Source organism: Rhyacophila brunnea, unplaced genomic scaffold (assembly GCF_057557595.1).
Source record: "Rhyacophila brunnea isolate RB1 unplaced genomic scaffold, BYU_Rbru_1.0 scaffold_3, whole genome shotgun sequence".
NCBI classification, from domain to species: domain Eukaryota; kingdom Metazoa; phylum Arthropoda; class Insecta; order Trichoptera; family Rhyacophilidae; genus Rhyacophila; species Rhyacophila brunnea.
Window position 1 is genome coordinate 35,223,655 of NW_028232965.1, and position 27,697 is coordinate 35,251,351.

The window sequence follows — 27,697 nt, forward strand, 5'->3', positions numbered from 1 at the left end:
TAAATAAAATACCTACTTAAAAATATCCAAATTTAGTAGGTTATGGCAAAATCTGATTTTTTTTGAAATACATAATAGTGTACATACATACAATACTTAATTTATACAAATTATCTCAAATTTTGTTTTTGTATTTCAAACTCGATAGTCGTGATAAATTAAATTATGCTACCAACTAAGAAAATTGATAAGTGTCGTATGGGTGAGTATCGAAGTTCGGTCGCACATTGAAAATCATCTCGACTGCAACATGGTCATAAATCAAAACTGCTATCAATGCCTATTGCAATTCTCATACACACGCAGACAGCTGAGACAGCGACATCACGTAACTAAGCAAAACGAATAAGTGACCGCGAAGAGAAGTATTTGCTCATGCATCACAGCAATGCTTGCTACGTTCAACATGCCGACCGCGTCTAGCTGATTAAATCAAACTAAATTTTAGTTGCAAGCTAAAACAGATGTTTTTTTCAAATAGAAATTTTGCATCAATGCTATGTGCGGTAGTACATAAAGTTACATGTGTTTTGACATGTTGCAGTCGAGACGAGTTTGTATATGCGACACGGCTAAGGCAACGGATCAGCAAGGAAACTCATAGACATAGTGCAGTTGCTGCATCGGGTATAATTTATGTCCCAATATCATTGAAAGTGGTGTTTTATCTGTCAGTGGATACTTGAAGGTTACACCATACTTTTGAATCGTTGTAGGTAATGAGTCTTTGATTCTGTAAAATATTTCATTTAAAAACTATAAAATTTGATTTGATTATTGAATGGTGACCCATGTCTTGCTTAAACATTTATTTTTATTAACGAGAGGCGTGTATTGTCAAATATGAACATCTATAATGGATGATACTTTGCTTGAAGCAATTGAGGAATAGAATTGGTATATTCTTAAAAGAAAATAAAATGGTTTAATGACATCTTGAAACTTTTGAAACTCCTGGGAGTGATATGTCTTTATCATTTTTGAAGAGTCAAGTCATGAATAGATCGTCATGAGAATCATCTGAAAAAAAGAGAAACCAATATAAAAAAAATGTAACGATATTGAATTATTTATGTAATAATAAATTTAGACAGCATACAACTGAATATAGACAAGATTTAATAATAAAATCTTGTTTATTGAAACTTCAGCTGAGTGGTTTTCGAACAATAATATCTAAAAACCTTGCAGAGTGACAGCTCTAACTACTACTAAGCTATCGGCCCAAGTACCATTCTTGCGGATTTAGTGGTTGTTTCAATATCCATCAACAGATGGCAACCATCGTTATTATTTTAATCAAGGTAGATGTTATTAAATTTGGTTCATAGATGTCATCAGTATTGCTACAAATTTTGTTTTGAATCCCAATCAGTCTAAGATTTTTTCTGTTATTTTCTAATAAAAATAATATGTATGTTGGTGAGACGTATCTAAGCATTAATTTCCAATTAATAAATTAACTGTGGTTTATGTGGTAGAACTCCATTATAATTGTTTTTTATTCTACAATATTAAATATTATTATATTATTATAGAATAAAAACAAATTTAAAATAAAATTAAAACCACTGTAATGAGGATTTAATAATAATTAGACTGTAATATGAGAATAATACGTACAATCAAACATAAAAAAGTTCGATAGTATAATATAGTTACCTCTTCCAGTGACAGCGGGTTAGTTTTCATTTTGGTGTCAAGACTGTGGTACCTCTCTGGAAAAAGATTTTAATATCAATATTATGTACCGCAATATATATTGGTATTTTTTGTATACCTACTGAAAGGTATATAATATAGGTATTCACGGATTTTATGAAAGAACAGTTGAGACCTCCCTTGCAACAGCACTGTATATCGATTTTGGGCAGTTCTGAGTTAAGAATGCCACAATGTTGTACATCTTCTTGGGCGTCAAATGGTGTATTGAACAACCATATACGTGAATTAAAAACAATTATTAAGTTGCCTTCCCTGCAACAACACTGTATATCATTCAAAATGGCTGACACATTGTCTTTTGAGCGTCATAATTCAGAACTGCCCAAAATCGATATTCATTGTTGTTTATAAATTTAATATTTTGTGAATGGGTACCAAAAAAAATAATGAATATGAGTAAGTACCAAGTATATGTTGAATCCTTTGGAATCTAAAAAAATATTATACATATTTAAAAGATGTATTTTAAAATAAAAATTACCATGAGCTAGATGAAGCCGCACCATTGCCATAATATACGCTTCTGCAGTCAATACTCGACTCTTCGCAAATCTCAGAACCAGACATTCCAATACCTGAAAAAGATTTTTTTAAATCATTATTGTATTTTAACTTACATACCAAGCAAGGATAGTGTATTATAATGACACAAATGTTTTCAAATTCAAATACCTATTCAAAGCATATCTACCGCAATGATATTAAAAAAAATGTTTTGCTCCTAGATGAATTTTAAAATCGTATGCAATAAAGGATTGTCTTGCCTTATTTGACACAGCCGCTCCGGCTTCTCTAAGAAGAGGTCGTAGTCTGTATGATGATGTTTTTCCACCACATTGTGCCCCAGCATACTTTTGGAAAGCCAGCTAAAATAAATATGTAAACTTTATTCCATAATCAACATTCACCAGATACAGTGTTATTATTTTCTTATATAATATTTGTAATTTAATACCAATCGCGAGACTAATACTACAAGCTTTTTCTTTTGACAAAATTGCCCCAATGTTAGTTTTGTTTATCAATAAATAAATACTTAGAATTTTGTAGTTATGCACTGAGCTGATACCAAGATATTTTTTTGTAAATTACCTCTACCAACAGTTCGAGATAGATCTTGGTCGCCTCACGTAGAGGTATCTTAACATTTATGTTTTATTTAAATAAATGGATATTAGCCATTTGTTCAATCTCTTCGGTTCATAATTTGGGTTTCAACACACATTGAAAAAATGATATGTAGAATATAAAGGATATAATAAAATGAGATAATTTTAGAATCGAACCACTCATATAAACATATTATTGTTTTATAAATTTTTGCAATCATACTACATACTTTCCAAAATTGCAGCATGTGCATTAATGCAGGTATATCCCTCAGGTGTATTCTTCCACTAATGTTATAGTCCCTCATCATAATGAGTGATCTGCAGAGTTCGAGGCTCGGTCGTTCCGATAAATAGGTTTTCCACGTTGATCTAAGAATTTTTTGTAATGTCGATGCGTCAACTTCTGGTGGATACTTCACGAATAATTTTGTAAGCGTGGCTTTTGTTTCGGGCTGGAAAAAAATGGTAAATCAATTAATAATATGAAAATTATTGAAAATCTTAATCTAAGCAGCGACATCTCTGAATTCATATAAAAAGTGTTAGTTTATAAATATACCGGGAGATGGCAATATCTTTTATATATATATGCTATACTTGTTTTGAGAATCTCCTAGCAGATGGCAGTGTACGAACGATTGGAAAAATAATTAATATTTGAAAATGTCTATTTTAATAATATATTATAAAGGAAAATAGTTTATAAATTCATACCAAAATAGGGGCGTTATCATCCATAAACTCTGTTGAAATATTTCTTACTACCATGTTGTCTTCATTTACTTCCCTAAAAATAAAATAGAATGTGTGAGTATTACAAACATTAGTTGCATTGAAAAATAAATAAAATTAATGTTATCAAACAAAAAAGTTTTTTTTTATATAATACTAGCTGAAGTACCCGGCTTCGCACAGGGTCGCTTCGTGGTTATATTTATCTTAGATATTTAAAAAATAATAAGAGGTAATTATTTTTTTAATATTAAAATATCTGTGTAATACAATATATTAATATGAAAATAATTCTAATAGGAGTAAAGGTCAAACAAAAGAACACTAAATTAAAATCGAATCCAAAATACGCAAACGTTATTAATGTTATTAATATGCACTAACAAACCAAAATTGGATTAAACGAACTTTGTATTTTATATAATACTAATTTAGAAACCTTTGCAGGTGTGCGCACAACAACTTACAAAAATTTCATCGCAATCAGATGAATGGTTTAAGAACGCATACGAATAGAAGAAGATAGAATAGATGAAAAAGAAGAAGAAATGGTTGCCTCAATTCAGAAACCTTGGCGGGCGTGAGCACAATACTTGATCAAAATTTCATTGCAATCGGATGAATGGTATAGGAACGCATACGAATAGAAGAAGAAGAAGATGGTTGTACTAATTAAAAAACCTTTGCGGGCGTGCGCACAACAACTGGTCAAAATGTCATCGCAATCGGATGAATAGTATAAGAACGCACACGAATAGAAGAAGATAGAATTGAAGAAAAAGATGAAGCAAATAGTTTTATCAATTCATTAACCTTTGCGGGCGTGAGCACAACACTTGATCAAAATTTCATTGCAATCAGATGAATGGTATAGGAACGCATACGAATAGAAGAAGATAGAATATAAGAAGAAGATGGTTGTACTAATTCAGAAACCTTCGCGGGTGTTGGCACACTTACTGACGAAAGTTTCATCGCAATTGGATGAATGATATAGGGACCATACGAATAAAAGAAGAAATAATGAAGAAGAAGAAGAAGAAGAAGATGGTTGTACTAATTCAGAAACCTTTACGGGTGTTACCACAAAAACTGATAAAGGTTTCATCGCAATCGGATGAATGGAATAGGAACTCATACAAATAGAAAAATATAGAATAGAAGAAGAAGATGGTCGTACTAATTCAGAAACCTTTGCGGGTGTTATCACAACAACTGACGAAGGTTTCATCGCAATCGGATGAATGGTATAGGAACCATTCGAATAAAAGAAGATATAATGAAGAAGACGAAGAAAATGTTTGTACAAATTCATAAACCTTTGCGGGTGTTGGCACAACCACTGACGAAAGTTTCATCGCAATCGGATGAATGATATAGGGACCATACGAATAAAAGAAGAAATAATGAAGAAGAAGAAGAAGAAGAAGAAGAAGAAGAAGAAGATGGTTGTACTAATTCAGAAACCTTTACGGGTGTTACCACAAAAACTGATGAAGGTTTCATCGCAATCGGATGAATGATATAGGAACCATACGAATAAAAGAATACATATATAATAAAGAAGAAGAAGAAGATGGTTGTACAAATTCAGAAACCTTCGCGGGTGTTGGCACAACCACTGACGATCGGAATCGGATGAATGATATAGGGACCATACGAATAAAAGAAGATATAATGAAGAAGAAGAAGATGGTTGTACTAATTCAGAAACCTTTACGGGTGTTACCACAACAACTTATGAAGGTTTCATAGCAATCGGATGAATGATATAGGAACCATACGAATAAAAGAAGATAGAATGAAGAAAAAGAAGAAGATGGTTGTACTAATTCAGAAACCTTTACGGGTGTTACCACAACAACCGATGAAAGTTTCATCGCAATCGAATGAATGGTATAGGAACAATACGAATAAAAGAAGATAGAATGAAGAAGAAGAAGAAAATAATGATTTTTCTAATTTAGAAACCTTCATGGGTGTGCATACAACCACTTACCAAAATTTCATCGCAATCGGATGAATGGTATAGGAACCATACGAATAAAAGAAAATAGAATGAAGAAGAAGAAGAAGATGATGATTTTTCTAATTCAGAAACCTTCATGGGTATGCATACAACCACTTACCAAAATTTCATCGCAATCGGATGAATGGTATAGGAACGCATACGGGACAGACACACAGACAGACAGACATACAGACAGACAGACATTCATTTTTATATATTAGTATAGCCTATACTCTTCGCGAAAGTGCAAGCAATAAGTTGACAAAGTTTTATCGCAATCGGATGAACGGTATGGCAGTGCATTCAAAACGAACAAACAAACAAACAAACCGACAAACAAATATTATTTTTTATATATTAGATGAATAAATTACTGTGAATGTCACATTGTCACATACTTTAGTGTATATTCTAATTGATAAGATTACCAATATCACTGAAAAGCTTCTATTAATACTCCAATCATTTTGTATTCTTATAAGAAGCCATAAAAGTCATAATATTATTATAGGTAATCTCAATAGGATAACCTGTGTATATCAACTGAACTTTGTCATAATATAGTTAGGTAGGTACCACATGGGTACTGTACCACCTACTTATATAAAAATTGTATAAGATTATGACAAATCATAATATTATGTAGAAAGAGATAGAATTGTTTATATAAATGATCAATTTTATTTTGCTTACCAAATATTACTTTGTTCATCAGTAAATATTCTAAGCAAAAATTTTCCATCGATATTTGGCATATTTGTCTGTGGTACCACAATATAGTCTCCCGGAGGTAGGGTGAAGAATGTTACAACTTCTCTTGCTATAGAATGATTTGTAACATCTAAGGGTTTCTGAAATAATAGAAGAATTAACAAATTAATACTATGGATATAATAATTAAAATTAACAATGAAAATAGGTAGGAAGGCATTCTTTCAGTAATTTACTAACTGATACTGGTGATAATGGTAATTTTTTTAAAAAATGGATTTACCATAAGGGGCTATCCCAGGGTAATCAAATAGGTAAGGGCACCAGGGACAAAAAATAAATTGACTAAAACCATGGTAACTCAAGATGGATGAGTTATACAATGTTATGAATTAATTCAAGGGGTCGAATAGTCAAGAATTGCACAAATGTGTGAAGTTATAAAAGATGGGATACCGACTTCAAAATATCTAACCAAACGTACCAAAGTTTTATCTGTTGGTATACTTTCAACTGATTATCAAAGTGAAAGGTCATTTTCCACTTACATTTTTTTGTACCTAATATCATTAGTTCCCTGACTCTATTACTAATTGAGTTGACAAAATGCTTTTGCAGTCAGTGAGATATTTCACTGATATTTAGGACTGGTATAATATCCTGTTGGCGCCGAAAGCACAAAATATAGTTTACAATCATTCCTTAAGGCTGTATTTCAGTTGAGGCATGGTCTAAAAAGATCGTGGCTAGGCGATGCGCGGATTGTGCAAATAACGCGTGCCGAACGAAATATAATTTGTCATAAAAATCCAACATGTGTCCATTTAATGTTATGTTTATTGTTATATTACTAATAATAATAGTATAATTCATTGAATGTTTGCTTTTTAAGTACATACGTAAAGTTTTTTAGCCATTTTTACACGATTTAAGAATATTTTCATCCGACACCTAGACAAAACAAATCGACGTGCGCACACTTCTACCGTCGGTCTCCGATTGGCGACGAGTGAGAAATTTCGTCGCACCTACTGTTGAAAATTATTTGCCGTTTCACTGAAGTACGCTCTTAAGTTGCCACCCTTACGTAGCACATGACCTACCTACACACACATAATGCCACGTGGCACATGGCAATAAATGTCATACTACTCTGTTTCAAACAGTTTATCGAAATCTTTAAACCTTTAAAATCGTCACGTCACTGCCTTCACATCTCTGTTAGGTTAAAATATATAGTAAGAGACAGAGAAACAAAAGGGGTGCTGGACGAAATCCCGAAGGCCGAAATCCCGAATGCTGAAATCCCGAATGGCCGAAATCACAAAAGCCTAAATCCCGAAAGCCGAAATCCCGAAACCCGAAATCCCGAATACCGAAATCCCGAACGCTGAAATCCCGAATGGCCGAAATCCCGAATGGCCGGAATCCCGAAGGCCGAAATCCCGAAAAATAAAAAAAATACAAACACCAATAATTGCGCAATCTTGAATTGCGCAATTTTCGCAAGAGAGACAAAAGCCCGTTTTTTTATAGAAAATGGGCTTTGCAGATTGCGCAATTTTTTGCAGGAGAGACAATTTTATAGAACAAATGGATTTTGTCTCTTCTAATATTTAAAAAGGGATTTCAGCGTTCGGGATTTCGGTATTCGGGATTTCAGCTTTCGGGATTTCGGCTTTCGGGATTTAGGCCATTCGGGATTTCAGCCATTCGGGATTTCGGCCTTCGGGATTTCGACCCAAACCCAAACAAAAGAGCTTTGGTGGGTACCTGGTCTGTGACAAAGTGGGGAGTCAGTCTGGGCATTGAATGAGGCACCTCATAGACTGCAAACCCGATGGCAACAAGTGGTTTCTTTCGACCAGACTTTTCTTCGGGAGGTCGAGTGTCGTAGTATTGTGTGACGGAGACCACCACATGGCACTTGTTGGCTGTTGCTCTAGGGATCTGCACGTGGAACTGAGGATTCATCGCAGTTGTTTCTGAAAATGAAACACAAAATCTTTTAGCATAAATATTCCATAACGACATACAAATATAAATATAAATAAATTGAAAATCCTGATAGTGCCCACGCATCTAATAACAATAGTAATATGATAGTGATGTTAAAATCTACATACCTACTAACCATCTAAAATCTTTTACAACCATACCAAAACTCAATTCGATCTACAAAATATGTGGGTCTATTCTATACTTATCGACCGCTAAAGTGATAAATATTATCAAACTTAGGGTAGGTTTGTATCAAAGTATTAGCACTTATTGTAACAATTATAATAATAGGTTTGTAATTGTTGCAATAAGTGCTAAATTTTAACAGCAGCAAGAGGTGCTGTAAAATATAGCATTTATTGCAACAATTACAAACCTCTTATTGTAATTGTTACAATAAGTGCTAATACTTTGATACAAACCTACCCTAAGTTTGATAATATGTATCACTTTATCACTTTAGCGGTCGATTAGTATAGAATAGACCCACTCAGTGACGTCCCTAGACAAAATGCCGCCCCTAGGCAGCGTCAAAATGCCGCCCCATTTTTTTATATCTAAGAAATCTGTTGTATCGATGCATTAATAACAAAATATATACCACTAAAACATACAAAATTAAATTTAGATATTAAAAGCGAATAAATATAATATTAGTTAGACACTTACCCAAATCACCAGAGTCTGAGATTCTATTTGTTTATATGTCTGACAAATTTGGTTTGCAGATACCATTTAGTAATAACACGCAGATGTATTATTTTCACACTATTTTCTATGCTATTATTGTACAACATGTAAACAAAATCATTTTCCTTATCATTCATTTAATATGAACATACTTTTAATCACAAATACACTATTAATTAATTGTCTCAACACTCAACCGTTACAATAAACAAACTTTCCTGGCCTTTTTTGCAGCAAAGTCCGTAACTAAGTCAGCCAAATCTAATTTATATGCTATCTCTGCTTCAATAGACAATATTGCAAGTCCATTTAGCCTTTCTTCGGTCATCCTAGATCGGAGATAATTTTTAATAATTTTAAGTTTTGAAAAACTCCTCTCTGCGCTAGCCACCGTTATTGGCATTGTCAATATTATCCTAATTGAAGTGACCGTATTTGGATAGATTTCTTTCAAATTATTATCATAAATAAATTTTAATACGTCATGTGGCGAAGACTTTTCAGTCACAAGTCTACACAGTAATTTTAACTCCTCACAAAGCTCCACTGCATCGGCATCAGATGTGCCGTTTGCAGTGAGTTTAATTTCTAAATTTTGACAATCTTCCAATAATTTTTCAGGAGTCATGTTTGTTAAGAGGCTAATATTATACATACATTTGAAAAATCTTCCGTGATATTTTGATTCCTGAAATCGATCTTCAGTTGAATTTATAGCCTTATCTACTACCTGATTGAAGAACTCGACTTCAAATTTTTTTTCAGGGTTATGTAGAGGCGTTTCATCACAGCTCTCATACTCGAAATGTGTCGGTACTCTTCGTCTTCTGCAATCTGTTTCTTTGGGAAATTCTGCAGATATTTCAAGGGCTTCTGCTAATTTGTGTGCAATTATTTTCATTTGTACTAAGCCATTTTTTCTATAATTACGCAAAAACTTTAAAACAGCTTCAATGGAATCAAGCGCGCTGGTTATATTAAATTCTATCATTTGCAACTGTTTACTGTCTGGATTTATAGAACTCAAAATATCATATCAAACTATGAGACAATTTATAAATTTAAAGTTGCATATATTTTTTGATAATGCGATGGCATCATTTTTAGTCTGCAAACTATTTTCAGTGTGTGAATTGGCATGTTTCTCGTAAATTTCTACCAATTGGTATCTAATAGGCCTGATTGCTTCGATTCGGGGCTCCCATCGCGTATCAGAAACTGCCTTTAATGTTAATGACGGTAAAAATTTTAAAAGTATATTCCATCTATCAGTAGATGCCGAGAAAAAAACATATTTTTTGGATTAACCCAAAAAATGATATCGCATCTGAATTGCATTTTGCAGCATCATTTACCACTAAATTTAGCGTATGTGAGTTACAAGGTACATAAAATGCACGAGGATTTATTTCTCTAATATGCTTTTGGACACCATTATTTTTTCCTCGCATATTCGCACCATTATCATAACTTTGACCTCTCATGTTATGTATATTTATGTTTAAATTGTCTAGTTCTTCAAAAATGCGTTTTGCTAATCCTGCTCCAGTTTTATCGTCAATTTCTATAAAACCTAAAAAATGCTCACGTACTTCATCTGAGTGTTTTCGAACAAATAGTGCTATAATCGACATCTGTTCTATATGTCCTATATCAGGTGTACAATCTTATATAAGAGAAAAATATTTTGCCTCATTTAACATATTAATAATTTCTGATTTGATTTTTGCGACATTATGGCAATTAATTCATTTTGAATTCTTGGTCCAAGATAATGAGTAGTACGGGGCTTACAGCTTATGGTTTTAAAATGTTCCTTAATAACATTATCACAGTCCAAAACATTCAATTAATTTTAAGAAATTTCCATTGTGCAGTGTGTTGATTGTGGACTTAGGTCCGCGTAAAGCCATATTCTGCACCGCTATGACTCGCAAAACCGCACATAATCGAGTTAAAATTGACCGCCACCGTATAATTTCTTCATTGAAAAGTTTTTGTTGACAACAATCAATTGTTTTATTTAGCTTTAACCTGATTAGAATATCTTGCCAGATTGAAAAGTTTTCGTTACGCTGCTCCTGAAAGTCGTTGTCTTGCACTCATGTTGATGATTGAAATAAACCACAAATCGACACTATTATCGGCAAAAGATATGTTGTTAGTGAGATTATTGTTATTTACAGCACACTTACTAACAAATAGTAGTAAACAGTCAAATTCAATATGATATTATAATCTAGGTAGGTATCTACTAGTGTACATTTTTATTACAGTTAGCTGGTAACGCAAATACCTATTATATGCACGAATACTAGATTATGTCAAATATCAATTTTACAATAGGTACATCCAGCAACTTTTAAATCTCGCGCGTGACTGGCAAAAATGTTTGGATAAATTAAAAAATACGGATGTATGTATATACCTATAAATCTCCGCCATAATTTTTATTGTTTCGTTACCTACGTTGACATTTATAGGTATATAATATTATTTTGTTTCAATACCTTCTTGGTTCATTGGCGCCACATAATTGGCTTTTGCGCAGCCACTGTTATGAAAGGAACTCTTTAATCTCAGTAAATGACATTATATTATTCATAATGCGTCTAGGTGGCAAAAGACTCGTAAAAATATTTTTTATTGGCATTTGTATTACGAACCCGAACAGTTAAAAATAATAGAAAAAATCACTGGCTGAGAGTGGTGACATCATACTAAAATCGCCGCGAATACCTACTCACTACTGGGTAATAATATAATTAAAAAAACATCCGGAGCCGTGGAGTACTACAAATATTCGGTGATCCGGCGCCGTCCTGCTCCGGGTAAAACCCCATTACTGCTCTGCTCCTGCTCCGAACTCCGCTCCAACGCTCTGGTTATAATATACCTAACTTTAGGTACCTAGCTATTTCTATATAATACCAAATGATTCTCCTCGATTTGCCGCCCTTCGAGTATCTGCCGCCCCCAAGCGACGCTCAATCTGCCTACCCCCTCGGGACGTCACTGGACCCACTGGTATGCCTAACATAAAATCCTTTGACTTTATAATATCAAATTGAACTTCGATGTTGTAGCCATTCCAAAGCTCGATTTTATATAAATATAAAGTATTTCAAGTTAAGTAAATACTTTTCCTATAGTAAACATTTAAATTTATGATATTGATTTTTAATAAATGAAAGTTCAATTTTGTTTTTTATTACTTCACGGTAGGTATATGTGACAATTATCATTTATCTCGTTTATATCTCCGAGGAGGGCGTAAAAGTGTTTATAAAAACTGACCTACAGCAAAATAATTTTACATAACAAGTCGGCGAACGGAGCTTTTTTGTTTTAATTTGTTCGCTCCTTTAGGAAACCTGTTTTCAAGATTTAAGCACCATGCAAATAACAGCTTTTACAGTATACCCTAATACGTGACATGAATACAGAACATTGATAATTTATCGCGTGAATTATTGTCGTTATAATACTTTAACTATCTACAATATCAAATTGATTTTATTACTCTTGAAAAATAAACAATAATGGCTTTTCATTCTCTCGCTTCGTGGCGCCCTAAAAATACAAAATCTCAAATCTTAGAATAAACTAGAAATATCTACCCTTATTTCCCAGTCTACCATGAGTTTTAAGGGTTATTTGGTGTTATAGCTACCTCTGAAAAACCAGTTTCTCGACGATAAGTAGTAACCACTATTTATAAATACACAAACAAAGAAATATTATTGTTTTTTTAATTTACACAGGACTCCCCGGAACCATTCCCATTCCTTCATTAATTCTCCACCTTTTTATAATGCGCTTCCCCTAATTAATGCATGATCTACTTGTTCTAAATCTATCCCCATGGTTCATGAAACCTACCCGAAACAAAGGTATTTTTAATAAACCATAAAAGAAATGGTTTCAACGAATAATTCACAAGATTTGAGAATTTAACATTCTACATATTGAACATACTTACATAACTTGAAAACACCTCAGATAGAAAAAAATCAAATTTAAAAAATATGACGCCCGACGGGATATCGCGCCAATGTGCTTTAACCAATTAAGCTACGGGCCTCTAACTTAATTACGATAATTTAAACTAATATGTGATCTTTTCTGGTATTTTCAAGTTATGTATCTTTATACATATTATTTTTAATTGACAGAATAATAAACTTTCACACCGATTTTACTAGATAAAATGAAACAGTTAAACCATGCACATGCGATTTCGGTTCTTGTCGTTTACACGAAGGCAGGCAAACAAATTTTGAAAATAGCCGATGTACTGAATTATTTGTTAGGTTAGGTTAGGTAATGTTAGGTTTTCATTCTTGAATTCATGAATTTTGTAAAAATCGGCTATGAAAATTGGCGTGGTTCCCCCCACCTAGCTTCCTGTAAACCGACTTGTACCGCGATATTTTCTAATGCGTGAGAATTAGGCAGGGCTAATTTGATTATTGTAGCGATTACTATCGTTGACTGTACTCACATAAAATATATTGCATAGCCCTTTCCTTCGGCTATCTTTCTTCGTGCCAAAACTGTCGAACTTCACGGTAATATTGTACCTACGCTTATTCCATAATAGTGTTTTTAATGTGTGATTTTTTTATTTTAAACTTTTTGTAAATTGTGGGAAATTAGTAATAACGAATAACAAGTTTCTTGAGGTACATTATGTTGCAAACTGTATAATATGTACATGCCTAGTACGTACTGACGTTATTGTATTTTAGGCTATTGTTTGAGATTGGTAACAATGAATGATCTCAGACTCTCAATCGTTGTTTTTGTTTTCAAAATGTCTGTCAAAAGTATTGCGAAGGCCACACGCTGTTAAATCCAGATAATATTTACAATTACCTACTTAAAATAAATGCGAACCAGTTACATTGTTTTCGTTTAATTAACACTCCTTCGCAACGAGAAAAACACAATTTAAAATTGGGAAGTTTATATTGTTCAAAATATTATTGTTATTTTTATTACTATCAATGTTTACTGGAGGATTTGTTCCGCGCTGGTCTGCACAGGATAGGGAAACTTTTGGCAACAATGATTTTTTCCGCGCTGACCTGGCAACTTTGCGAAGAAAAAATATGAATAAAGGTTTATTAGCAGGAAAAACTTTTGAATTATATTTAAACTTAAATAATAATATAGAAGTATTATAATATGTATGCAACGATGTGGTTGTATATGTACCATAATCTAATATATAAAAATTAATTTTTGTTTGTTTGTTTGTTCGTATTTTATGCGCTGCCATACCGTTCATCCGATTGCGATACAACTTTGTCAACTTATTGCTTGCACTTTCGCGAATAGTATAGGCTATATCTTATATATAAAAATGAATGTCTGCCTGTCTGTCCCGTATGCGTTCCTATACCATTCATCCGATTGCGATTAAATTTTGGTAAGTGGTTGTATGCACAGCTGCGAAGGTTTCTGAATTAGAAAAATCATCATCTTCTTCTTCTTCTTCTTCATTATATTTTCTTTTATTCGTATGGATCCTATAGCATTCATCCGATTGCCACAAAACTTTCGTCATTTGTTGTACGCACACCCGCAAAGGTTTCCATTCATCCGATTGCGATTAAATTTTGGTAAGTGGTTGTATGCACAGCTGCGAAGGTTTCTGAATTAGAAAAATCATCTTCTTCTTCTTCTTCTACATTATATCTTCTTTTATTCGTATGGTCCCTATACCATTCATCCGATTGCGATGAAACTTTCGTCAGTGGTTGTGCCAACATCCGCGAAGGTTTTTGAATTAATACAACCATCTTCTTCTTCATTATATCTTCTTTTATTCGTATGGTTCCTATACCATTCATCCGATTGCGATGAAACCTTCGTCAGTTGTTGTGGTAACACCCGCAAAGGTTTCTGAATTAGTACAACCATCTTCTTCTTCTATTCTATATTCTTCTATTCGTATGCGTTTCTATCCCATTCATCGGATTGCAATAAAACTATCGTCAGTAATTGTGCCAACACCCGCGAAGGTTCCTGAATTGATACAACCATTTTCTTCTTATTTTTCTTCTATTCTATCTTCTTCTATTTGTATGCGTTCTTATACCATTCATCCGATTGCAATGAAATTTTGACCAGTTGTTGTGTGCACGCCCGCGAAGGTTTCTGAATTAGTACAACCATCTTTTTTCTTCTATTCGTATGCGTTCCTATACCATTCATCCGATTGCAATGAAACTTTGGTAAGTTGTCGTGCGCATGCCCACGAAGATTTCTGAATTAGAAAATCATCTTCTTCTTCTATTCGTATGCGTTCCTATACCATTCATCCGATTGCGATGAAACTTTTGTCAGTTGTTGTGGGCACACCTGCGAAGGTTTCTAAATTAGTTTTATATAAAATACAAAGTTTGTTGTTTGTTTGTTCCATCCAATTTTGATTTTTTTTAATATATATTAATAACATTAATAACGTTTGCATATTTTGGATTCGATTTTAATTTAGTGGTCTTTTGTTTGACCTTTACTCCTATTAGATTTATTTTCATATTGCCATATTGTGTAACACAGATATTTTAATATTAAAAAAATAATTACCTCTTATTATTTTTTAAATATCTAAGATAAATATAACCACGAAGCGACCCTGTGCGAAGCCGGGTGCTTCAGCTAGTATAGTATAATAGGTTTTTTTGCCCCGCTCAAAAATCCCATTACCAAGAGACTTGAATTCCTCATTTTCTCGCGGTTTCCAGATAGAAATGTATAAAAAACAGATGTGATGTCGTCTTTTCGAGATAATCAAACTTAAACAAGCGACTATGTTTTACGCGTGTAGCGAAGAGTGAGTAGAGGCTCTAGCGGGGGTTGGAGTGGTTTCAGCCCTCGATGTGGGGTTGAGCCGCTGAAGGTGGTCATGGGGCTTAACCTCAATAGTTTAATATAATGATTATAATTATAATTTATATTTATTATCTGTTGAAAAATCCGAGATACGACAGCGGCAAGTGCCAAAACCTTGTATCCATCCTTGAAACTTGGCCTGCCCAACGGTGTTACCCAAATTTTACGTGTGACAGAATGGGGAGGATCATCCATCATACCTTCTTACTCGCACACGGCTCCGAAAACCCTTCTTAGTATCCTTGTCAAAGATTATGACGACAAGATAATAATAAATGTTGGTTTGTTTTCTTTATATTTTACTACTAACAAGCACTCGCCATGAATGAGAAACATAATGTTTGCTTGTAAAAACGTGGGGGTGTAGGTTTGAAATCCGTGTTTGGTTTCGATGGTTTTTAAAATCTGTTTGGATCCTGACCATGAAATCAGCATATTGAGCGAATGTTCAACATTCCTCGTAAAACACTGTATCAAAAACCGTATCTGTTCCCAATGATCCATATCCAGAATGCACAAAACAAAAATAACAATGCTAAATTTACCTGTGAATTTTATATAATAATGCAGACACACTGAGAAATCGGTGAGTGTTGATAGGATATTGGATCGATTATAACAGAATGTTATTAATGTAAATTTTCTCTGTAAATCCATAAAATGAATGTTTTTATAATTACATCAATTACCTTATAAAGTACAGTAGTGTATGGTGGATATAAAATAAATGTATTTAAAACTCTAACGACATCATTAGGTATCGGAATCTCGAAAAATGCATTTTCTCAATATCATTTTCACACTTAACGATCATTTAAATTTCAACTGCCTACTGCCCAACGTCATAATAAAGCAGTGGCGTATACGTAGTAAAATGGCTATACATTTTTTAAACATTTCGATAAATATATCCGACTGCGAAAGAAATAATAAGATCATTAGAAAATGAATTTTCATTTTACTAATTCTTTTGATTTTTGAATTATTAATCAGAATGGGTTTAGTGGCTGTAAATAATTAATGAAAAATACCCAGCTAATAATATTTAAGAAGAAAAAAAATATATTAGGTACTTTTGGATTTTATTATTATGTACCTATATATATTTTAGATAATGTGTCTTTACATACCGCACGCTCAATAATAAAGTGACCTAACTAAAAATTCCGAGTTTTTTGGATTATAATGATAAACCGACGTAATACAACACCATCTATTGGGCTAAAATGTAAAAACATGGATTCTTTCAACGAAAGAGTAAGATACCAATACATGGGTCTCTTTCACACTGGCCGTTTTCATCACCTGCCTGCGTGATAAAGTGACTCACTACTGTTTATGGCGTTTTTCTTAAAAAAAAAAGTAAATTTAACATGAATATTTCATGCTAAAGTGACTTATTCGTAATTATGTCCCTTTTTTACAAAAAAAATGTTTAAATGTATTAGGTATGACTAATTAAGACATAAGTCGATATAATACAAAATATGAGATATACATTTATGTTTTATTTTTATATGGGTCATTTTACAATTTACAACGTTCAAAACATTTGGAATATTTTGTAATAAATTGACCTAAAATAATAACTTTTTTTTAAATCCCTAAAGACAATTTAATCAACAATTACCATTATTAAAATTACTTGATCGATATATTTCACTTATGAGCATAAGTGTACATGTAATGTGTAGGAAATATGTATATACAGTAAAGGATAACTCAGAAGACAGATTGAAACTATACCTACAAATGTTGTGTAATAACTGTGTAATATGACAATTCAAAAAATAATAATTCCATTACGACGTGTTAAAATAACGGTTATATGTTTATTGTGTGATGTTAGACTGATGTATAACAGTGAATTTTTATTTTATTACTTAATTGAAACAAAGAGACGCCACTGCAATAACCATGTAATTTGTTTATCTTTCGAAAAATATTTGGGCGGAAGAGTTTGTGAATTTAAAAACGAGATGCCAGCGTATCTCAACAATTTAACGCGCGCAAGTGTCAGGAAGGCAATCAGCGGCGGAGGCATTTGTCAGTTTTTTTTGCATTCTGTGTACTGACGATAATTATAAAAGTGAGAATATGGTTAAAGAGTAAGCTTTTAAATCACACTTTTTATTGTTGAATTACTGTGTAATTAATTCTCCAAAATCAACTACTATGTCGGTAGCCTTGACATACAAAATTGTTACAGCAGTCCTCGTGGGCCAATGCGCAAGGTACTGGACTGTCGCCCGAGGGCTCCGGGTTCGTTTGCTGGTTGAGGTCACAGTATAACCTTTATGTGGTTTTCTCAGAGCCTATCTATTTATGTGATCATTTCGCTTCTCCTACTATACTAATGCTTCACTACACTACTATCATTGGGTCTTGTGGCCCTTTGTACCTACACCTATATATATATATATTATATCAATAGCCAAAGTTGGAGGTAGGCTGTGAAGATTCGACATAAAGAGTGCACAATAAACTTTCTCAGTTATACATATTTGTTTTCGTTGAATAAATAATACATATTGCAGATTGTAGGTTATTTTTTAAACAATTAATGAAACCTTAAGTATATTGGTATATATCATAATTATAATATATTTATAAATAAAAAAGTAAATACATTACATTACATTACAATATTACGAATACAACATACATACTAGGTTTAGTATGTTATATATTAATATTATAGAGGGGAGGGTAAAAGATTTATATATAAAATATTCACATATTATGTTCTCATCCCACCCCACCTGTTACATAACTAATTCGTTGAAAATTATCAATTAAGGTAGTTACCTAGTAACATTTTATTCACAAAAAAATCACATTTTCTACAACCTCCCTATTCTTTTCATCACAAATTACCGCACTATACTAGGTCATCCCCCCCCCCCCCCTTGTACGTGAAATTATAATATAATATATTGGATATAGGACCAGGTCTTATATTATAAGACCTGGTCCTCCGTATATTATAACATGGAAGACCCGTCACTGAAAAATATACTTATTATAACGAAATAATACTGACAAAATTATATTTTCAGATCCCTCTCCTCTATATATACAAAATAAATTATTACATACGCTTTTTTCGTTTAGCAATTTCATTATGATTCAATTGAAATATCAAAAAAATATATATGTTATTTTCTCAACGTGTGTTTAGTCTCAAAGTACAGATCTAATAGGTTAAGCATTTGGATAATATACATTCAAATACAGCACCTTTTCAAAAGCAAATTTTTCAACATTTTGATGTTAGAGAACGGAAACTTTAGTAACAAAATGATAATGATCATAATATTATATTCCGCACTTATCAGTTATATTGATGCATATGTTGGACGCCCGACCCATGTCCAAGCCATCCCTGCAACCAACACCTGAATCACAATTTTTAGTGGTTATCGCATGCGCGTGATTGAATTAAAAAAAAACCATTTATTGTTTCCATAATCATTTCGGAATTGAACTGACTACTCGTTTCTCTAACATTTTTATTTTATGTCCAGTTTATGGTTTCAGAATATTCCAAATTAATATTTTATTTATGTCCCAATAACAACGACATAATTGTCTATATTCGCGTGGTTAAAGTTTATTGTAAGTAACATATTGCATTACTAGGCGGGCAAGATCCACATCGGATTGTAGAGCCAAATAAAAAATAAATATTAGTCAATACCACTCAATACCATTGTTGTATACCGTATCCTTTCTACGTGCTTCATACGTAACGGCCTGTATACATGACGAATCAAAAAGCAACGAATAACAATAATTGAGAAGTGGGAAGAATCCAAAGTATTCTCACAGTGAGTGGATCTTCCCGTTTTGCGGCAATCGAGGAGGTGCTGGTGACCGGTTTGACGTGCTTTTTCGGCCACACCGGCACCGCGTCTTGCACGGGTCATTTCCGCACGCCGAGGACACCACCATGCACGCGTGACTTTTAGCCCTCCGCAATATCGATAGGGTTGCGAATTTTTTTAGCGATTTTTTTTACCATGGTCGATGCTAAGAAGATCATTTGGATCAGATATTTTTTACGATAAACGGTGATAGCCACTTTCTCAAACTATTATGTCTATTATCTGGGTCCAAACACACATTGAATTTTTCTCGGGACCTTCATTATAAATCAACGCAGTAACTGTTTGACCATCGTGAGTACTTAATAATTCCGTCAGGGATGAGGTAAGAATAACTAAAGTGGTGGCCTGACACGAGTTGACAACATCATAGAATCAGCAACAAGCCCCGATTCGAACATTAACTCTCGGAATAGGTATCTACGGCAAATGTTTTATTTTGCGTTGTTTTCGTTTATTTAATTATTTCGTTTTGTATTATAATATGAATTGTATTAAATTCCTGTCACACTAACATCAAGTAATATTACTACTCAATCGTTTAATAATGAATCACCATTTTTTCAATTTGGTGAAACCAATAATTATTGACATAAAAATGTTGATCAATAAACTATTCTCTGTTTCATAACACTATTTTTATACGATGGGCGTCATATAAGCTGAAATAACCCTAGTACCTATTACACAGTTTTTTTTAAAATAGTTTTTAAATTAGCATAGAAGATTGAATGTGATAACAGGCAACATTGTACAGTCCCCTTATACATATGATAAATATATCTATAATTTATTAAAAAATAATATATAAAAAAATGCTATGTACTAAAATAAATTATATGTATTATAGTAAACAGCATACGTTGACCGAATAACTTATTTAATGTTGAACATTAATAATTGGGCTTGTTTTGTCCATCTCAATTTTTACTAAATTGGGATGGACAAAACAATGATTGTTCGCAATATCATTTCAGTCGCATTTATCAAGAAATACAAATAAACACTCGCTGAATAAGCCTCCATTGAGGCTTCATGGCTTTTAATAAAAAAAAAAAAAAAAAACAAATAAACACGATTTTTACAACAACTACATATTTTATAGAGAAATAAAATTTAGATTCTTTACAGTGATACGTCAATGAATATTCTCTCTTCTTGTATACATATTTTCTGAAGTTATTTGCTGATAAGAAAGGTGACAAGTAAGCTATCCGTCTTAATTATTATTTTTTGCTTCTCCAAGAGGTTCTTTTTCCTTTGACGTAGCCCTATTCAGAAGCCTTGCGACATGGGCACTAATTGTGAGATGACGGAACAACTTTGAGAGGACGCCATCTCGAAAAACAAAGCTCCCGAATTCCTCGGCAATTTCAAAATAAACAAAAGCAACGCGGAAGTGGAATTTATTTTGCCGCTTTTATTTCTTTATCCGACGACAGGCAGATGAGTTCGCGTCGATCGCTCGCACAAAAGAGGTTTTCTTTTTGTTTATAATCAATATTTTAAAATACCCATGTGAGAGTAATACTATACGCAATTAATTAGACATAATATTATATAGTATGTTTTATACACAGTGTTTCAGAAAGAATAGTAAATATTATTACATATATGTTGCTACGTAATAGTGAGCACTTCTTCAGTTTGAACCGATACTATGTTACACACACAAATGATGATTCTTTTGAATATATAAAATTTAAAAAAAGCAATTAAATACTCCAATTCCGAATCGATGATGAAAACAATAAAATTATAGTTTTTGTTACTTTGCACCTATACCTGATCATTCACATCAATCTTCCGTTGATATACTGATCATATGGCTAACTTCTGACTAATTTCGTTTTAGAAAAATTAAAACACAACTTTTTGACAATTTTGAAAAATGGTTAAATTTCTATGACCAAAAGTTAAATATTTTTGTGATATTTAATGTTAATAAGCTTTTTATAAGACGTGTCAAACGAAATATCAAAAGTTTGCATCGAAATATATAAGAAAATACAAATGTGGTAATCGCATGTATTTTATACTCACTTTATCCGAACAATGTTAAACTATTTATATACTAACCATATTGTTTTTTTGTTTAATTTACAAATTTTATTGCTGAGACATTACTAGTTGAAAAAACACCCTGATATTTTCGAATTTGTGCAAATATTTGCGTAATTGCAGTCAGACCTAATCTACCAAAGTGGGAACACAATATACTTCTGTTTTTTGTCGTTTGATCTTTAATGTGAATTTTTTAAAATCATTGGGTAGGTACTAAAAAATTGTATGCTTGCACTCGAAAAAAAAATATAACTAATTATCCCAGCACAAAAGTGGCGATAAAAAAAGTACATTTAGCTTAGATGACCAGCAAACATGATGATTCGTGCATTTGCGGCTGTGCCCTGAGCGCCCAATACAAGCTGAGTCAATCGATTACTAGAGTGGCAAGCTTTTAAAATGGTGACCGAAATATAAAAATTCAATAACAATAACTGACCGGTATAATGTGGACCACCGCCCGCATTGTAGCCCGCCCGCCATCTTCTTCTGGCCAGCACAGCCCGCCAGGGTTGCTTGCTGTGAAGAGCCGGCTCGCTCATCCAGTCGTCGGGACCCACGTGAACCAACTCTAGTTGGGTAAAGTGTCGGGCGAAGTCGTCGAAGGACATCCTGGAAATTAGAAATACATTTCAATATTCACATGTTCTTCATTTTATTAGGCGATGGTACGATTATTTTTATCATTAACTGATCTATCTGGAATTTTAACACATTTTTTTCTCAATACGAGATGTTATAAGTTGTATCTAATACAGGGGTAGTCAACCTTTTTATACATACCGCCCACTTTTGTATTTCTATTAGTAGTAACATTTTCTAACCGCCCACCGGTTCCACGGTAATGGTGATTTATAAAGTAGGGATGTAACTTTACTTAAAAAAAAAATATTAAGCATAGTTACAGCAAGTTATAGCATATAATAATAATTACTTACCAAATACTTGACTTTCGCTAAGTTTGGCAGAATAAATCTTTATAAAACAACTTACTGTAGTTAAATCTATCTTTTTATTTATACTTTGTATACATAGAAGCATGAAGTCTGATGAAAATACATTTAATCAATTAAATTATTAATGAGATCCCTGAGGAAGTTAAATTGTCATGGGGAATTTTATAAAAACATAATGAAAATGTTTTTAAAGTGTCAAAGTAAAATATCATGAAAGCTGGAACGCCCACTAGTGGACGGTAGGGACCAGGTAGACAACCCCTGAATAGTGTTAGTTAACTGTCATACCAAGTTGTGATACTGCGCTCACTTTTGATATTAATGAATAAAGTCACGCTTGAACAACGCTACCAAATTATCAAAATTTACTTTGAAAATCAGTTGTCGATTCACGCAACGTACGAGGGTGGGTCAATAAGTCCTTAGAAAAGCCGACAGGTGGCGCGACTAGTACTGTAAGCGATTTGTTTTCATGCAGCGGCACTACCGATTCAGTATGCTGCGAAGTTTCAATCAGATTGGTCGGGTTGTTGTTTTTTATTTTCGTACATTTAAAAAAAAAATTTGCTTGTTTACAAAAATGGAGAAAATTGAGTTTAGAGCTGTTATTAAACATTTTAATATAAAAGGGTTAACAGCAAAGGAAATAAAAAATGAGTTGGATTTAGTTCACGGCATATCTGCTCCTTCACTTGCAACTATTTATAACTGGTTAAATGAATTTAAACGTGGTCGTACATCAACAAAGGATGAACCATGCTCAGGACGTCCTGTAGAGGTGACTACACCAGAAATGATCAATAAAATCCACGATATGGTGTTAAGTGACCGAAGATTAAAGTTGAGTGAGATAATTGAGGTTACAGGGATTTCAAAAGATAGCGTCATTTCTATTTTACATGACAAATTGGGCATGAAAAAAGTTTCTGCAAGATGGGTGCCGCGTTTGCTCACAGTCGACAATAAACGCAATAGGGTGGTGGCCTCTAAAGCCCTGTTGTCGCTCATGCAACGCAATCCGGATGAATTTTTTCGTCGCTTTGTGACTGTAGATGAAACATGGATACACCACTATACTCCCGAGACGAAAGAACAGTCAAAACAGTGGATTGCGAAAGGCGAACCATGTCCAAAGAAGGCGAAAACCGTAAAATCAGCTGGTAAGGTTATGGCTACTGTATTTTGGGATGCACGTGGAATTATTTTCGTTGACTATTTGGAAAAAGGAAAAACAATAACAGGGGATTATTATGCATTTTTATTGGACCAGCTAAAAAACGAAATTGAAGAAAAACGGCCTCATTTAAACAGGAAAAAAATCCTCTTTCATCAGGACAATGCCCGTGTTCACACATGTTTACGATCAATGGCTAAAATTGAAGAATTGAAGTTCGAATTGGTCGACCACCCACCGTATTCGCCAGATTTAGCCCCCAGTGACTTTTTCCTTTTCCCAAACTTAAAAAAATTGCTAAGTGGACAACGTTTTTTTTCAAATGAAGAAGTCATCGATCGGACAAATGCTTATTTTGAGGACCTTCCGAAAACTTATTTTTCTGACGGTTTAAAAAAAATTGAGAAACGTCTAACCAAGTGTATTGAGCTCCAAGGAGATTATGTTGAGAAATAAAAAAAAAATACAAAAATAAAAACTGTTTTAATGCTTTTTTCTAAGGAATTATTGACCCACCCTCGTATTACGTTGTTTTAGCGGAAAACTAGCTGAATTCAATTGTGTCTGTGGTGACCCCTATTTTTCACAATTTTTATTATACTTATATTTTTACGGATAGCTTATCTCCTCACATCGCAATTATAATATTATGTAAACGTTCAACACGTGCAGGTAAACTGATTAAACATATTACGATAATTGAGTAATTTTTAATATTATTATCGGCGAGGTTTTAGATTAACCGGGAAATCAATTATCCATGAAATAGATTTTTCTTATATACCAAGGTATACCTACTAAGCATGTCACATTAATTTTCAGCAGCAAAATAAATATAATATGATTAGTTTGCTAATTAGATATGTTCATAAATTAGTGCAAAGTCTTGACAGGTCTTTTTATAGTATTGCAACACCCTATACCTACTAACGAGCCGAATAAAACAATTAAATTTGAAGAATTGAGGTTTATGGCAACACACAGCGGCAAAAAAATATTACACAATCACACATAAGTGCACCAAGTAGGTATTTAGAAATGTAGTGTTAAATTTAAACGAATTTTGAAATAATTACTAAATGTATTTGTAAACCGACGTATTTATTGTTTTATACAAACATTTTCGTTTGATTTAAAAAAAAAATTACATTCATACGAATTAACGTGTGTATAATATGGCCGCGTTTGGTGAAGATTCGTTACATTTTTATATTTTAATGTTTACATACGGCTTCAAGAACATACTCTATCAACAATCCATAGTTCCGACTATTTTAGGGATACAATATCAAAATGAAAATTATCAATATTTAGAAGGAATCGGTACCTTTTCGAAGGAAAGTACGGTATTGAAAGATTTTGTCTGTGAGAAAAAAACGAAACTGCCAAAGGAAAATGGAAATAATTTGTATTGCAGTAATAGTTATGATAACCATTTGCATTCTAATAACTCACCAACTTCATTTGTATAACATTTTGTATTATCGGTCCTGATCGCAATTCAATTGTATGTATTTTCTCTTTTTTATTCTATTTTCTCTATATTTATTCTCTTTTACACTTACACAACAGCGATATAAAGCTATGGCGTATTCTGTGTATTTATTTATATGTTTGTTTAAGATATCCAAAAATAAATAAGTAATAAAATTAATAAGAACATTTATGTACCTAACGAATTTGCAGACAATTTGAAACTGAAAAAAAATGGACGCCATTCTAAATCTGCTTAAGGGCGTCATTATATCTAGGAACGTCACAGGGCATACAAAAGTGAGGGTGCTGTTCAAATACTAAATTAGCTGACACTATGATTTTTCGTCTCAGGTAGACGAGACGACGTAGACAAAAAAATTGCGTGTCTCAAGAACATCATCACTGCCTGGTATCATGACTTTTTTTTAGTATAATATTGTCTCATGTACCTAAACGAATCACAAAAGAATGTCCGTTTCTTATATTATGTAAGTATCCGGATTCAATCCCGGCACCTGGACTAGTTGTTAAGTCCATATGACGGCTTCTAATGAATATGAGAAAGGTTTAGAAGGCGCAAAATCAATAAAATTTATAAACGAACGGCCGTTTAGGAAAATAATGTACACATTGCCAATATAATGTGAAACAATATGGCCATTAAATCAAACTGCTGAGTCCCACACATTGAAACATTTCGCGATCGTTGCGTTAATGTTTATGGCGTACACACTGCTAATAATAGTAATATTAACAGCAAACAATAATATTATTATAATATAATATACGAGGAGAAAAAAATCGAGAATAGGCGGTCGATGTAAGACTTGAAGAAGGTGCACCCACCCGCCCGCATCTCGGAGCGTTTCCCACGGTACAGAGAATTTACAAGAGTTGCGCAATCCGACTTGCTCCGAACATTATACTGACTCCAGCTAAGTGATGGAACATCTTTTCAGGTTTGATACGCAATAAAACGTGTTTGCAATACTATCTAACTATACCCACGGAACTGTTACACCTAAAATGATTTCACATTATATTATGTGTTATCGATATTATATTAGGTACAGACCTACAAACTTATCTGAAGAATAGGATAGGGGAGCCACTGTCGAAAACTACCCAATCAAGACTCGTAACTGGAAAAAAACTGACATTCAAATAAAATTTTCAAAATGGCGTCCTATAGTTACGTAGTTGTAATTCCATTTTTGGCCATTCTACAGATAAGTGTGTAAATTGCGAAAAAAGCGAAAATTTCCGGTGACTTGTGACGAAAATCCGTCATGATTAACTCGACAAACGAAATATAAAGTAAAGTAGTTAGGGTTGATCTATGAACTTTTAAAATAGCAAGTGCGAACGCTGCCGATTATGCTATTCCAGTCATCGCGCGAATGACAATTTATATCTACCTATATGAATTTTTTTTCGTCGATATAAAAGAAAACTATTATTTTAGACGATAACTAATACATTATCGATTTTATAAGTACTAGTTTGTGTTAATATTAACATTTGGCCAAATAAGTTTGTTTTCCATTTTAGAAATTAAGGGTCCAAGTTTAAATTATAATTTTTCATTGGCTCTCCATTCTGGTGTGAAGCTTGGCCACCTCACGAAGAAGTTTCGTAACAGATTTTTTTTAAAATCAGAAATGGATGTTAGCTACTTGCTCAACATGAAAAACAACGTGTCAATTTTGCCAGACCCGGGATTCGAACCCGAGACCCTCAACTTACCAAGAGGATACGTTAAGTCTCAGCCACATAGGGCGCCAATTTGTTTATTTACATTTACACGGAGCAAACAGTGCAAATTATTAGTTCGATACGTTCACAGCATGAAATGAAAAAGAAATAATATAAGTAACATTACATTACATGTACTTACAAAAAAAGTACACCGACTGAACTAAGTTAACTATTTTATTCAAATTAATATATTCTTAGAAAAACCTCAGATATGTGCAAACGTATACTTATATTAGAATCAATATCTTAGAAACATATTTGTTAATGTCTAATAAGTAGATAGTTTTGTTTTTGAGGAATGTATTTTCAATAAAGAATGCTAGATATTGAATAAAAAATAAACCATTATAGTTATAAAACAAGAAAATAATCTTAAAAAAAAAACTCATCTACGACGATGAAAAAAAGTATTTTATAAGTGGGTTCAATTCAAAATGGTTCCAGAAGTAGGTACACTGCGTGTGATTACGCAATTATAAGTAGCGTCGTCGCCCTGT

The 27,697-nt window shown here is 33.1% G+C and overlaps 1 protein-coding gene across 1 annotated transcript in view; it reads right to left on the minus strand.

The window, feature by feature from the left end:
* Window positions 1–64: 64 nt before the first annotated feature.
* LOC147068272 (calpain-9-like) overlaps window positions 65–27,697 on the minus strand; it is a 369,841-nt gene continuing 342,208 nt past the window's right edge. Inside the window, exons 8-16 of the mRNA XM_085953230.1 lie at window positions 22,276–22,448; window positions 8,065–8,276; window positions 6,274–6,431; window positions 3,552–3,624; window positions 3,065–3,289; window positions 2,490–2,591; window positions 2,207–2,300; window positions 1,663–1,718; window positions 65–1,020 (exon numbers count right to left, since the gene is read on the minus strand). Of these exons, the coding sequence (XP_085809356.1) occupies window positions 994–1,020; window positions 1,663–1,718; window positions 2,207–2,300; window positions 2,490–2,591; window positions 3,065–3,289; window positions 3,552–3,624; window positions 6,274–6,431; window positions 8,065–8,276; window positions 22,276–22,448 (1,120 nt within the window). The 3' untranslated portion in view covers window positions 65–993. The remainder of the gene's footprint in view (window positions 1,021–1,662; window positions 1,719–2,206; window positions 2,301–2,489; window positions 2,592–3,064; window positions 3,290–3,551; window positions 3,625–6,273; window positions 6,432–8,064; window positions 8,277–22,275; window positions 22,449–27,697) is intronic.